Source organism: Strix uralensis, chromosome Z (genome assembly GCF_047716275.1).
Source record: "Strix uralensis isolate ZFMK-TIS-50842 chromosome Z, bStrUra1, whole genome shotgun sequence".
Classification (NCBI taxonomy): Eukaryota; Metazoa; Chordata; class Aves; order Strigiformes; family Strigidae; genus Strix; species Strix uralensis.
Window position 1 is genome coordinate 17,612,046 of NC_134012.1, and position 14,659 is coordinate 17,626,704.

At 46.4% G+C, this 14,659-nt stretch overlaps 1 protein-coding gene across 1 annotated transcript; it reads right to left on the reverse strand.

Annotated features, from left to right (window-relative positions):
* Window positions 1-1,021: 1,021 nt before the first annotated feature.
* On the reverse strand, window positions 1,022-8,162 carry XPA (XPA, DNA damage recognition and repair factor). The gene is made up of 6 exons (XM_074855733.1): window positions 7,881-8,162; window positions 7,444-7,563; window positions 5,301-5,406; window positions 3,496-3,661; window positions 2,681-2,798; window positions 1,022-1,244 (listed from the first exon to the last, which is right to left on the reverse strand). Exons 1-6 carry the CDS (start codon window positions 8,071-8,073, stop codon window positions 1,096-1,098), a joined length of 852 nt encoding a protein of 283 aa, XP_074711834.1. The 5' UTR covers window positions 8,074-8,162; the 3' UTR covers window positions 1,022-1,095.
* Between the last annotated feature and the right edge of the window lie 6,497 nt (window positions 8,163-14,659).

A 14,659-nucleotide genomic window follows, 5' to 3' on the forward strand; every position in this document is an offset into this window, starting at 1 on the left:
AGGACCACAGGGGGTCATGGAACCATGATATGGAGGAGTACCTCTGAAAGCTGGGCCAGGACCTGCCTCCTGCCCCCCAGCCAACCCCACATGCCCTCCTCAGCCTTGCAAGGCCTCGAGCCCCCATGCTTGGTGGAAGGGCAGGTCCCTGAGGCAGCAGACCACAGGAGGGAGAGTGTGGGAGACATGTTAGTGGAGCCACTGTGTGCGCTCCCCAGACACCTGCTCCTCCTGGCACATTTCAGTTCTGCTCAGCTACTGTGGCCCAGGCTCCCCTACAAAGCCTCCAGACCCTTCACTGAGATCTGCCATATTTACAGTGGTGAACAAATGCAGAGCTGCTGCCTGGAGTACATTCCTTCACTTCAGCCATTTCCACAAGCATTCCCCAACAGCTCTAAGAACTAAAGATTTGAAATTTGAACTTGAAAGCAAATCCACCCTCTACTGAAAGCAAACATCATTCAGGTGCACTTACAGCAATTTCCTCCCCCAAGGACAGCCGTTTACCCTTTTAATTTACAAGTTTCTGACAAAGTTGCATTTTAAGAGTCACCTTGGTCTCTAGTCCAAAACTTGGGAAAAAAGCAGTAGAGGATACATTTGTTAGAATGTGTCAGCCTCCCCAGAAGCTTACAGCTTTCCTCCTGAGACAGAATGCTCCTTTACTAGAGTTGAATCTGCCTCATGACAGTCTCCAACCTCCAGAGGAGGTGCTTTACCAGCTAGTTGCCCTCCACCCATGACCAGTAACAGTTACTGGAAACCAGACAACAGTTAGGACAAACTATGGAGCCTTCCTCCTCTAATGGAAGCAGAGAAGTGGGAAGTGCACCTTAATTTCATGAGCACATGAAGTAGAATGGTACCAACATCTTTTGGCCTACAAGGTACCAATTTATTGGCCTGTTAAAAATGTGTTATATTCTACCCTAAGATCTAGCTTAAAAGCCAAAGCTTACTGTTCTGTAGAGCTTCTTACAACTGAGGAACATCACCCTTCATACAATCTGGCAACAGCTTGCTCATAATCAGCATTTATTTGACTTTAATACAAAATACCATTCAAAAGATAAATAAAAAACCCGATTAACACTACATCTTCTCATAAGTTAATTCATGGCCACATACAGTACATGTCTTTTTATATGTATCTTCATCAATGTTTTCTTCTGGTCCATACTCATGTTCATGGATACTAGCTTTTTTCTTCCACAAACTACTCCTCACAGCTCGGCGGAGTTCTGATGAGAAATACAAGAAAATGTCAGTATTTTAATAAATCTTAAGTAATGGTTAATAAAACTCAAGCTAGCCACCCTTCTGAGGACTACAGATGACAATCTGCTTGTTGCCTTGCATAAATTTTAGGCAAGAATCTGCTACTGCAAGAACAAGCTTTGACTTGCCTTGCAATCTTCACCTTGTTTGCATATTTTGAAGGGTAAGAACTACACCGGCATGAGATCTCACAGGAGAAGATTCTCCATCTGGACTGAATACGTGTTGCCCACTGCCATTTTACACGAAGCCATTTGAAGGTATCCAAAAGGGACAGGTGGAATGCAGAGAAAAAGTTTTTATAAAACACTTCATTGTTTTACATGATCAAGAAAGAGTACTTTTCATTCAGGTCACAGTAAGCCTCCCAAATGACTTGGCATTCTCTAAGCTTTATGCCCAATAATGTGAGCTGCCTCTGCAGCAGCCGCAGTGAAGTCAGCAGGTTTTCAAGAGAGCACAGGCTGGCAGCCGAGCCCAAGATATTATCCGGATGTTGCAAGTGGGTGGCAAGCATACCGAACAGCAAAACGTCATCACATTTGAGCCAAGCCATTCAGGCTGCAAACTTTGTCATGTTAAGGCCTGTACTTGCACTGAACTCTGGCATCTTGACTACTGTCTGCTGCCAGTCCTTCTGTGTGCCCAACATCAATGCTCAGGACAGGGGTTATTTGCTCAGTCTCACATTCTGCCTCTTCCAGACAATACCAGTTCAGCCAGCTTGAGCTTTCTGCCTCTGAGTGCCAACCCAAAGTGAAGCATGGATGCTATGGGCAGCACAGACATCACGCTAAGCCTCAGCTCTTGCGAAGATACAAACGTGGACTTTTTTAAAATTACTAGCATGTCTGTGCTGGAAGCATTTTTCAGAAGTTATATGCATTGAATGCTCTCCTAAATACTAATTTATCATGAAAAACCAAAGGTAATAAGCAGTAAAAACAGCAGCTGGGAATACTGTGAACAGTGGGAAAAGGCACTTTCTACCTTCATTTACAGTTACTCCACCTGAAGGCATACATACAACAGAATTATTAACCCACTGCCACAAAAATCCATATTCTCTGCAAGTCAAGAAAAGTAACAGGAACACTCAAAAAAAAATGTAAATCCCATAATGAACCATTGTAGTTGATTTCTGTCACTTACATCATGTCCATAGGACAACAGGGTAATTCAGGTTGGAAGGGACCTCAGATCTCCAGTCCAGCCCTCTGCCCAAAATAGTCAGCTATGAGGTCAGACCGGATTGCTCAGGGCTTACCCACGCAGCTCCTGAAAACCTCCATTTTGCCACACTGAAGATTTTCTAAATACTTCACTCAGATGCAGAAACAAATTCAAACAGAGCTGTACTTTACTTCAGGTACTGCAGTATGTAAGTTTAACCCTTTACCTTTAACTTTCTTATCAAACTTCTTCTGTTTCATCTTCTCTCTGCTGTTACGGCGGAGTTCCTTTGCTTCTTGCAATGATTCTTCACTACCCCAAACTTCAAGAGAACGCTTGACTACCTACAGGATGGACATAAATGTGTTTCTTTTTCCCACTGAAACAGCAGAAGTAAACTAACTCACAAATTTAATTTTTTTTCCTACACATACAAAAGACAACCCGGTCTTGCCTCTGCCTCCCATCTACCTCTTTGTGCTCTTGACCTGCAAACATGGCATTCCTTCTACAGGAGGTAACACTGGTTTTTAGTATCAGCAACACCGATTTTTACTACTGGCTAGATGTAACTTACTCAGGAAAGCCAAACCCAGCTCTATTTTTGTGTATATTCCACTTAAGCAGCAGCATTCCTTTAACAGTAGCAAACAAGAAATGTCAAGAGCCCTGGAAAACCTACTTGCCTCTCCTGCTGCCTCTGAGGGCAGACCTGCAAAAAAGGCCACAGACGGCCACACACACAGCAGCACCCCACACATTTTAGCACAGCCCTGAAAGACCATGTGCTTCATGACCTGTAATTGTGCAAACCACTAAGGTTGTGGTCCATGAACATCTTTAAAATGCTCTCAAACACAGCCATTTGAATTTGGACCATGGCTCTTTATTTTAACTATACAGAAAATTTACACAACCTATGCATAATATACTTAGCTTTGACAAACTTAATTCAGAAATCAAAACCAAAGTGACACCATTTTGGCTACCAAAGTTGTACAAAGGTAGAAAGAGATCTGAAATATGCAAAGTTTTCTATACCTGTGGTTTTAAATAAAGTTTCATGTCACCCCATCGTGAATTATGACGGTTTTTCTTCGCAATGAATCTGAGCACTGGTTCCCTCTTGTCTAAGTCACAGTCTTTAAGAAGAAACTCTTCTTTCGCTTCTGTCTTTGTTATAAGCTTATGTTTATCTTCGGTATCTCTGGAAGATGTAAAATAATTATGAGAAACCTACACCTGGAAACCACATTATTAACATCTAAGTCCCCATCACATCTAACATTCCTGAAATACAGGCAGCCCTCATCTCCTCAGTTTTTATGCATGCAAATAACTCTGGATTCCAACAATGTAGCTAAACTCCAGGATAGTTTTACTGAAATTAAGTTTAAAAACTCTCCCATTTGAACAAACACATGCTGAGAAGCCTGCTTTTCTAGAAAGGCTTTTCTTCTATTTTATTCCAAGAGGGAGTAACTGAAACTTGAAAGGAGTATGAATAATTTTAGGTATTCACCTAACCCAGACGCAATTCAAGAGGACAACAGTACAAGCCTGACACATGGTCAAGAGAGAAAGAATGTGTAACGTGAGACAGGTCAGATCACCTGAGAATATACACACTCCATATGCTTCTAGATCCCAGAAACAGATTAGCAACACAGAGCACTTATTTCTAAATGCAAGACAGTAGGCAGAGGAACCGTAAAATACCTTTAAAGACTGTATCTTTTACCAGACAGATGAAAAAAATGTGTAACCACAGCAGCATTTATGAGTTAATGAAAAAAAATTGCATTTACGCAATCCTGACTGAAGTACAATTTGAATTGCTTGAGCCGGAACAATCTGCCAAACAGTTAAGTGCTATCAACGGTCATCAAGGAAGTATTGCCTGCTGCAAATGCAGCTTTACTAGAATTCAAAGTTCACAGTAAAAGCTACTGCACCGAGGAATCTCTTAATGTAAGTAGCAAGAGCTACTTAAGTCTGAAAAGAAAACCACTCTGTGCCCTCTTCTTAACATCGTTTTTCCACCCACCTTACCTTCAAGAGACAGCACTTCATCTCTAATGACTGTGAACTGCCTACACCATGCGCACACCCCTGACCACTCCCTGTAGTAAGCATGGAAGCTCTCAGAACATGCAATCTTCTTTTTTTTTCCCCTCCCATTCACCCATTCATTATTACACTCACAGCTAGTTAGCTGCTCCAGAGTTCATTTCATTGCCCTAGTTACCTCGATGGCTTTTGGAGCATTTTCTGTGTTAAGATAAAAGCACAGAGACTGGCTTCCACTCAAGGTCAAACTCCTGCTTACCCTGCAGGTCAACCAGTAACCTCCCATAGGGGTTCTGCCCTTTGGCTGCTGTGCTCCCAGCCCACTCATGCTGACCAAAGTACTAACTTTACTTGTGTTAATTCACTAGGACAGCAAATACTCCCCTAATACCCCACCTCTACTTCAGAAAGCAGGTAGTCTTGTTTCTATCAGGTTTTTTTGAATAGCTCTAGTCTGCAACCAGACATTAATTTCCACACTGACAAACACACTAACTGCTCTCAAAGCATCATGTTTCCATAATGTTATATAAAAATCTCATGTCTCCTATCCTAAGACAGGCTCGCGAGACAATGCTGCTGTTCTTCACTTCCATAACGGAAAATACAGAGTTTACTAGTCAACTTCCATTTACTTTTTCAGTAAGCATTAAGTTACTGAAAAATGTCTCTTTGCTGACAGCCTTTTTAATTAAACAGAATGACTGTCATTAACTAATTATAGCCAGCAATCTTTACATAAAATAAAGCTTCCCTCTCCCAGTTATTAGCAATACCTGCAATTATCACATGTTGCCCAATCAAAGTGCTGCATAAGGTAGGAATCCATGAATTCTTTGCCACAGTCTCCACAGATGAGATAGTCAAATTCTAGCACAGGTGCTAATGGAAAGAAATTTTTTTTTTTAAGGAACTACCATGTTAAAAACAACCACCTGGAATTGGTATTACAGGCAATTTTACTAAAATTTACATTATAGTAATTTGTTACAGACTAGTTTCACTCCTCTATTGAAGTTTTCCAGAAAGATACAGTACAAATTCAAACCCATTATCATGCAATCCCATCTCTGCTGGTGTATTTCTGTTCTTGCTGGAAGGTTCACTGTATTAAGTACTGGATTTCAACATTCAAGTACACACATTTGTTTCAACTTAGCCATTGTTAAGAAAAATTCTCCACATTTCCCCACAAAGTGCTTCATATCCCCTCCTACAGCTTCCTCCATTCTCGCCCTCCAAAGCATGTCCTGATTTAGAGGACATGCAGGCAGGAACAGGAGGAAGCAGAGAAAGGGATGCAGTTCGAAGAGGGTGGCTAGAGCAGGAAGCAGTACAGGAGCTGCACTGGCATCATAGTCCTCTCAGCTCTGCTCCAGTTTTTTTCCTAGCTCAGCCACACCTGCCTCTCCCTAAACGAGCTCGGAGGCCTGGGGCGGTTGGCAAGGATCTTGTCCATTCCAGCTGGCAGAAATGGAGGTGGATGGCCAGAGAGCTGCTAGGAGTGGAATGGGGATGGAGCTCCACTACAATCCTCTCCCCAAGCCCTCTCAGCACTGCTCCAAGCCCAGACTCATCCCAGTGCCGGCCATCACTTCTGGCCTCATCCTCGCCGGGTAGATCACCTCCAGCGTCATCGCCATCTGCTTTATGTTCCATGGGACACTAAGAAACACTGATTCAGGTAACCGCAGCTATAAGGAATGTTCCTTTAACATTGTAATTCTAGCAGAAAATTAACATTTTTATACAGTTTCACGAGCTGAAAGTGAGGTAATGCTGTAGAATTTAACAATACCTGAAACAGAAGATTAATGCTTGACATGCAGCATCGTACATTTTTAATTGCGTTTGCATTTATAGCAGATTCGATCTAGCAAAGACGACATTTTATGCCAATTCAGTCCTACTAGCGACAGTGGGATGCTCAGTACTTCACATAGTCATGCTCTTACATCATATTTCATCATTTAAGGCAGCGCTCCCGAACATAAAGACATTTTATTAAGACAATGACATTATGAATTACACAGCAAAAATACCCCCGGTGCAAAGGCATCCCAGATCTACTTAATTTATTGTTAAAACATTAGCCCCTCAAAATAAGTAGGGCTGTTAGTTGTTTACACTCTTAATGAAATCTGGTGGTGATTTCTAACAAAGAGATACACTGCACCAACAGCCCCGCAGCTGATTCAGAGCAGAACAAAGCAAGACAAAGACAATCCCAGAGAAGAAAGTGAATCTATTTTGGGATCCTTACTTCTCCATTTGCTTTTTTGGAGGGAGAATATCACAAGACAATATGTCGAAATCCTCCACCAAACGATCAGCAACTTGGCGTCAGTACGTTTTATAACGATAAAAGCTGGCACTGCAGCAGTGCTCTGATCTTGGCATAAACGGCACCAACCTCAAAATTCCCAGAACCGACGAAGCCGCGCGGATTTACACTTATTTTGGTCTTAAAATTCAAATTCCCGAAAGAAATGCTGGAAATAACGTTTATCGGGGAAAGGAAAAAACTGCTATACCCAAGGGCACTGACTGTGTCCCACTTCCGCGGCTTAAAATTCTTCATTTTTAATCACCGCGTATTTGCTAGCTGCTTTAATGCTGAAAGAATCGGACGCGCCAGAAATGGAGCACATCCAGAAAGACGCGCGAAGAGGAAGGAATAAGGGGAAAAAAGAAAAAAAAGGGGGGGGAGGGGGGGAGGGAGGAAGAAAGGAAAAAAAAAAAAGCCCGGGAAAAAAAAAAAAAAGGCGCCCAACCCGCCCTGCTCGCTCAGCCCGAGCCCGGCTCACTGTCGCCCCCGCGCCTTCCTGCCCTCCCCCGCCAGCTCCACGCGCGCGGCACCGCCTCCTCCCGGCGCCCCAGCCACCTCTTTCCTGCACGGCCCCCTCGAGGGTTTTTTACCGGGAGGATGCACGATTTTGTCGGCGGCGCCGGGCCCTTCCTCCTCCTCCTCCTCCTCCTCCAGGAAGAAGCCCCCTCCCGTGTCGACGACCTTGGGGGGAGCCCGCGCCCGCACGCCGCCTGCAGAAGACAAACGAGACGCCGCGTTAACGCCGCGGCGGGAGCCGCCGCCGGCAGGGGGCGCGCGCGCGCTCCCCCGCGGCGCGAGGCGGGGGGCCGCGCCGCGCGCGCGAGGGCCCCCCTCCCCCCACGTGGGGGGAGGGGGGCCCTCGCGCGCCGCGGCGGCTTCCCCCCCCCCCCTTCCCGCCGCCTTGCGCCCAACGGTGGCGCCGCGCCTTCCCCCCCCCCGCCCCGTCCCGTCCCGTTCCCCCCGAAAAGGAAAAAGGGCGCGGGGAGCCGGCCGGCGAGGCCGGGCCCGTCCGCCGCCGCCATCCGACCTGCGGCAGGGTAGGGCCGGGCCGCCAGCCGCGCCTGCCGCAGTGCCAGCGCCCGCTGCCGGTTCCGCTCGATCTTCGCCAGCGCCGCCGCCGAGAGGGGCGGCCGCTCGCCCGCCGCGACCGAAGCCTCCTCCTCCTCCTCGTCTTCCTCCTCCGCGGGGGCCGGAGCCGGGGCCGCGGCCGCGCCCGCCATGGCGGCGGCGGAGCGGCGGAGCCCCGCGGATCCCCCCCGCTCCGGCAGCGGCGACTCGCCCTTCCCCTCGCCGAGCCGCCGCCGCACTGCGCCTGCGCAGAGAGGGAGGCGGGGGAGGGGGCGAAAGGGGCGAGGCCCCCCGCGCAGGCGCGCAGCCGCCGCCTCGCCTCCCCGCACCGCCACGGCGGGCCCCGCCCCGCCGCCGCGTGGGGGGTGGCGGGAAGCGGGGGGGGAGGCGGGGGGGAGGGGGCGCGGGGGGGGGAGGGGGCGCGCGGGGCCCGGGGGGGCGGGGGCTGCGGCCTGCGTGGCGCCCGGCCACGGGGGGCGGGAGGCGCCGCCCGGCCCGAGGGGGCGCGGGGGGAGGGGCGGGGGGAGTCGGCGGGGGCCGGCGGCGGGGCCGGGCCCGGGGGTTTCGGTCCGGCGGGACGGGGTGGGGGAGGGGAGCCGATGACCCTGCGATTTCCGCGCTGGGCCGCGTGTGCCGTTTCGAGCGCTTTCTGCACCAGCCTTCGCTTCAGACTTGAGCAACCCCGTTTAAAAAAAAAAAAAAAAAAAAGCAACCAAACCACCGCCCCGTACGGCAGGAATTCCTCAGCAGCGTCACCCAGCAAATGCCCCTTTTGTCCCCGAAAAGCGCGGCCCGGGCGGCGCGTCCGCAGCCCAGGGCAGGCACGCGGCGGCCCGGCCAAAGTCCTGCGGGGGGAGGTTGCCCCAGGGACGTGGCAGCGCCGGCCGGGCGGGAGCCGCGAGCCCCGCCGGCGGCCCGGGGCTCTGGTGCTCCCGAGGCGAGGGCGGCGGGTTCCCGCCGCGGCGGGGGCCGTCTGCTGTGGCCCACCGCGGCGGGCTGCCGGAACGGCCTCAGCCACGTTTCCTTTCCTGAGAAAGATCCTTCCCCAGCACCATGGCGGCACGAGGGCCATGGCTGCTCACCGCCCCGGGGCATCCAGACCGCGCTTCGCACGGGCACCGAGAGCTTCCTCACCAAAACCCCCCTCGCCACCCTCCATGGGAGCGCGTGATCCACGGCAAGAGCAAAGGGAGAATAAATGGAGCCTGTAGCCCTCCTTATTGATGAGATACACGTAAATGGCTTTGTCATGCAAATGTGGCTCTAAGCCACTTTCATATAAAGCCTGCTTAATGCTGAATAGCCGGTGATCCTCGCTTGTCCGTTAGGCACTGCCTGCCCTGTCCTTGAAGCAACGGAAATGAAGACGTTCGGACAGATGTTTGCTCCCTGCCTCCATACCGAATTGGCGTGACCTTACAGCACAGAAAGAAGTCTTCCTCCCTCCCCCCCCCCAAAGGTCTCTCTCTTCCACGAAACTAAGTTCATTTCCTGCCAACCCTTCCCTGCTGCCCTCAGAATGTGTCCCTAGCGCCTCTCCATTCCAGCCCTAACTACTCACAGTAATTACCTGCATAGACTGCGTTTCTGCTGTGTCGAAAAACATTTTATTTCTTTTTAGCTTGTCGTCCACGCTTGGTATTAACTTTCAACAACAGCCAGTAGAGTGTGCTGTGAACGCTGTGAAAAGAACATCCTGCTTCTGGGAAATTTATATATATATATATATATATTTAAAAGCAGATAAAGACATTTTGAGTGGTTCAGATATTTGCATGAGTGGTAGGTAGTTCCTCCCATCAGCTACAATACTTCTCTCCTCACAGATCACAGAACTTCTTCCTTAAAAATTAATAACCAAGTCACACTAAGCTGTCTACTTTCAGCAAGATTGCTTTTCAGTGTTCATATAAAGTTGGAAAAGTGCCACAACGAACATGTCCAAATACCTTTCACAGTGGAAGTGAGGAGTCTATAACACAAGGTATTTAATAGATGAAAATAGAAATTGTAATCCTGGCCTACAGGAAGCAGTTTATGAAATGGTACAGTATGAGCATATGTTTCTCCAACCTCATCACTCTCTCCTTTGGACTTCCTGACGACGGAGTTACAAAGAGATTAATAAATACATTAGAAGTAAGTAAAATAAAAGTAGTTTGAAGCAAAGCTACATTTACAAAACTGGTTGTGGGCTGCAACTCCCCATGCAATGCAGCTAGTGCTTTATTAAATGAAATAGTTGTAGAGACGTATACTAGAGGTTTTTCTCTTTTTCTCAGGGTCAGTCTGGCTGGGCAATCACAGCAGAATATTCTCCTCAGCTCTGCTTTCAACCAGAATGAATCAAATACAGTGCTCCTAATTTTCATGGTCGTGAGAATAAAACTAATAATTACGCCTTAGCAAGGGGTTACAAACTGTCTCACATGCACTCCTTTGGTCATGCGAGAATATTCATGTTTAATGTTGAACACACATGGCTTAATAATCATAATGGTATCTGTGTTTTAGATTGCTGTTTCAGGTGCTGTATGCCAAGTAATACTCGATATTACTTGGCTTCTGATAGCCGTGTATTAAAAAGTAGCTGTGATTAACTGGCAGTGTGAGAGGCAGAAACTGCTGTGTCTCTGTGTAAGCACAGCTTAGCAATAACGAAAACATCCCTGTATTATCAGCACTGTTTTCACCACAAATCCAAAACATAGCCTTGTGCTAGCTCCTCCGAAGATTAACCCAGCAAAAAACAGTAGATAAATGCAAGATTATGTAACCTAATCCTAACTTTACACAAACGATAGCTATATCTTAATTGGTTGCTGTATGTGTGGCCTGCATAAACACCAGCTTGGTGTTTGGAAAAGCAAGGCACGTTTTAAGGAAAGGGACAGAGAACAAAACAGGGAACTTATTTATGGCACTCCATAAATCCGTAGTGAGCTCGCACCAGGAGGACCGTGCCCGGTTGTGTTTCCTGCTTCTTAGAAGGGAAATGCTAGACTGGAGTATGCTCAGCTGTCCAGCTTCATGTCCCTTGAAAGGAACAATTGAGCAGGCTCAGAGTTTTCACTCAAAAGAAGTTACTTGGGGAGGATATGCCTGAGGCCTGTCACATCGTAAGTAAATTGGAGAGGGTAGATAGCAGCTGACTTTTCTAGTACCAGCCATCAAATTTGTGGTAGTGGAAGCCAGGCTCTAAACAAACAAGAGGAGATGGTTCTTAGTGACGTGGCATGGGGGTGGATGTGTGCAGTGCCTTCCTGAATAGCGCACTGGGTACCGGGTGTTTCTCTGGGGTGCAGGGGAGATTGGCTAAGTATTTGGAAGAGGGCTGTGTTGAGAGTTAGTGAATGAACACTCCCGCAGGCTCAGGAAATCCCAGAGCTGAAAGCAGTTGGAGGCTGTGGGAGTGTTGCAGAGGAGGTATCGTATATTTGCCTTGTTTCTCCTCTTCCCTCGATGTTCGACTGTGGCCTGTGGTGGAAACAGGACGTTGGGCTGAATGGGTTCTTCATCCAAGGCAGTACACCTCTTCCTCTGTATTCATGGGGAATCATACTGTAACTGATACTTAAACACCTAGAGGCACATAATAGCAGGTAAGCCTGTGTGATGGGGCCTTTCAAACCAGATTCAATGTTCATCTATAGCAGGATTTACTTACAGAGCAGCTGCTGTGCTGTATATTTCCGTTTTGCCTCATGATACACTTATTTCTCTGTGTCTACAAAGTCTTAATAGCAATCTGCATACAGTTGCATTGCAGTTGTGTACCTACAACCAAACCATTTTTTGTCCTACCTCAGTAAAGGTGTTTGTTCCATGAAAAACAGATCTAATGAAGTCTTACTTTTCTATGGGTTTGTCTTTTGAAGGGAGTGGCTGTGGAGAAAAATCTCTTTACTGCTCCCTTCCTCTCCCTCTCCCTCTCCCTCTCCCTCTCCCTCTCCCTCTCCCTCTCCCTCTCCCTCTCCCTCTCCCTCTCCCTCTCCCTCTCCCTCTCCCTCTCCCTCTCCTTGATGGTTCAGGTGGTAGCATCAATTTTAGCCACATTTGAACTCTGTAGCCAGCAACTGACCAGCCAGTACGCACACGCTGTTGGCTGCTGCCTCTTAGCATGACTAAGGCATTGGATTTTTTCCAGTGATTTCAAATGCTTTTATGGGAGAGAACATCCTTGGGGATGGAAGGCCCAATACCATGCCCTTTGCGACTATAGTTCCATCAGGTTTTTAGTTAGATACACTTATTTCTTATGTTACCTTAAATAAATTAATGGTGAAGTGTTGCTGGCTTCTTGGTGAAAAAGAAGCATATGACCTGTGAAAAATGAAGGGAACTTGTTAAAACTAGGGAGTGCACCTGCTTGGATTTGTACGTTCTTTTTCTGAATTCACCTATGCCATAGCTCATGGATCAGAGATACAGAGTGAATCATCCTGTTGGACGGAATGGGACACGCAGAGTAAATGAAGTTTGTCATCTCTCTGTGAGATTTTCTCATTTGCTCACTACCTGTAGGAGGGGATTTTCATAGTAATGTGACCTGTCTTCATGCTCCAATTATCATCTCCCAATTGATGTATATAATCTTGGTTGAACAGATAGATAATGGAGGAAACATGTAAAGTGTTGAATGCTTGAGCAACAGATCTGAAAAGAACAGGTAGACAAGAACTGAAGTGCAAATGTTTAAAGACAAAAGTTGACATTCTTCCCTGACAGAAGATCTTAATGCAAGTTTGTTATTATTTTCTCATTACAGGAGATGACAGAATGTGAAATTACAACGTAAATATCTTTTATTTGCTAGCATTGTACATGACTTTTCTGTTTTATTACTTTTACTGAATAAGACTTTAATATGTTTGCTTTTAATATCAGTAGAAAACACTGGTTTCACATCTGTGAACAGGGAGATGTCAAGACATGATGAAAAAATGCTGCTTTTTGCTGTTTCAGAGGTCGTCATAAAGCTGACTGCACACTTTTATTGTTGATTGGCAATCCAGAAAGAGAAATCCTCTTTCACTATTTTACTAGGAAAATCATCTTTCTCTTCCATGCACATAAAGAATGGGAAGCTGTGGCAAAACAACAAACATGTTCTGTAACTGCAGCATAGCAGCCTTTGACGATTAGGTACCTTCAATACAAAGAATAAAAACATGGTAGGAAAGTAGGAAAGTATGTATTTTTTTTCTGAAACTAAGGTACTGGAAGGTTTTTCTTGCCCCACCAATGGCTGGTAGAAGAAATGTTATGGAAATGGCTTTGAAGACCTGTCTCAACTGTCATGAAGTTGAACTGTTCAAGTTTCGGGGCTTTTTTCCAAATGGGCAAGGCTTGTTCATGTCTAGGGATATTCACATATCACATAATAGGGGTGTGTGTATTGGCAGATTTTTTCCCCCCCTCTCAGATTTCCTATCTGGCCAGTTATTTAATCCATGCAAGAACCTTTCCCGTAGCAACTTAGAAATGTTAAGAAACTTTGCCTAATGCTTTGATCACCTTTTCGTTCTATTAAGAGGATCTTCGGCATTTCTGAGACAGAAAATCAGTACATCATCTCTTACACTAATCTCTGAGACATGAGATCTAGCTGTATTGATGGTGAAAGGCTGAGCATTCTGGAGAAAAGTGTAAAATTCTGGTCTTCCTGAAGTATTTAAGGAGATAGGGAATGTATTTAAAAAGAAATTCTTCAAGTTTCTGGTTTATATCATTCAATATATTATAACTTTTTTTTTTTTTTTTAAGCAATACCATAAAGATACTCTTTTCAGGATTGCTTCCAAGTCAGCCTGACTTGTTCCTGTGTGCAGAGTAGCTGGAACAGAAAATGGTAAAACAGCTGACAAAGTCTGTTGTAGCAAGAAAATCATGTCCCAGCTACCAGACTTTAAGCAAGATGTGTCTCTCCCGGTACTTGCAAATCTCTGCAAAATATTTTGTTGCCGTTTGGTCAGATCTCTCTTCAGAGCTTGGTTTCCTAATATTAGCCGCAAATACGTGACGAGTTCATCTCACAGTGCTGGCCACGTGTACCTCCAGGCCCCCATCCTGCTCTTCAGGACAGACATCATAAGGAACTGCGACCAGTTCAGTGTGCTGAAGCACACAAGGAGAAGGAGGATGCGGAATTGATCTTAGTGACTGGACCATGCATTTTAGGTCCACACCAACCTACCTGTGAGAGAAATACGGAGCCAACATATGGCTTAAGCTTCTTAGGAATGCTGGACCAGTGGGAGGTGCTTCTGCAGGACTATGCCATCCACAGCATTTGAATCTTGAACATAGTCTGAATGTATCTTCTCAGCATGACCAGAAAATAGTTTCTGATTGGGGTCTTCACTTGCTACCTGGATTCCTTCAGTTAGTGGATTTTGTTGTCTTAGTTTTGGTTTGGGGTTTTTTTTTCCCCTGAGGTAAAACTTGGCTTTGCCTGGCCAGAAAGAGTAGCAGTGACCATAGCCATTTAACATGCAACATTAATTGATTTCTCTCCTGGAACAGAGAAAAATGGGTTCCAAACATTTTGATACCACTGATTTAATTGAAACTGTTCATGAGTGAAGGAAAATTAAGAGAGTTCCTGATGCCCCTAACTCCTTTCTTACAGGTTTGAGACATGCACTACATTCCTGTGTTACTTCCCCTTCATCCAAATGTTCCTGGTTAATCTGTTCAAATCAAACTTTTGCATAGCCGCAGCAAGGTAAAGCCAGA

Bases quoted from the DNA above. Each gene is read 5' to 3' on its own strand.
- XPA (XM_074855733.1), bottom strand. From the start codon at position 8,073: ATGGCGGGCGCGGCCGCGGCCCCGGCTCCGGCCCCCGCGGAGGAGGAA. The intron at 5,407-7,443 runs GTAAAAAACCCT...TCTTTCCATTAG, and splicing joins CAAAATCGTGCATCCTCCCG to CACCTGTGCTAGAATTTGAC. The intron at 3,662-5,300 runs GTATTGCTAATA...TACATCTTCCAG, and splicing joins GCAACATGTGATAATTGCAG to AGATACCGAAGATAAACATA.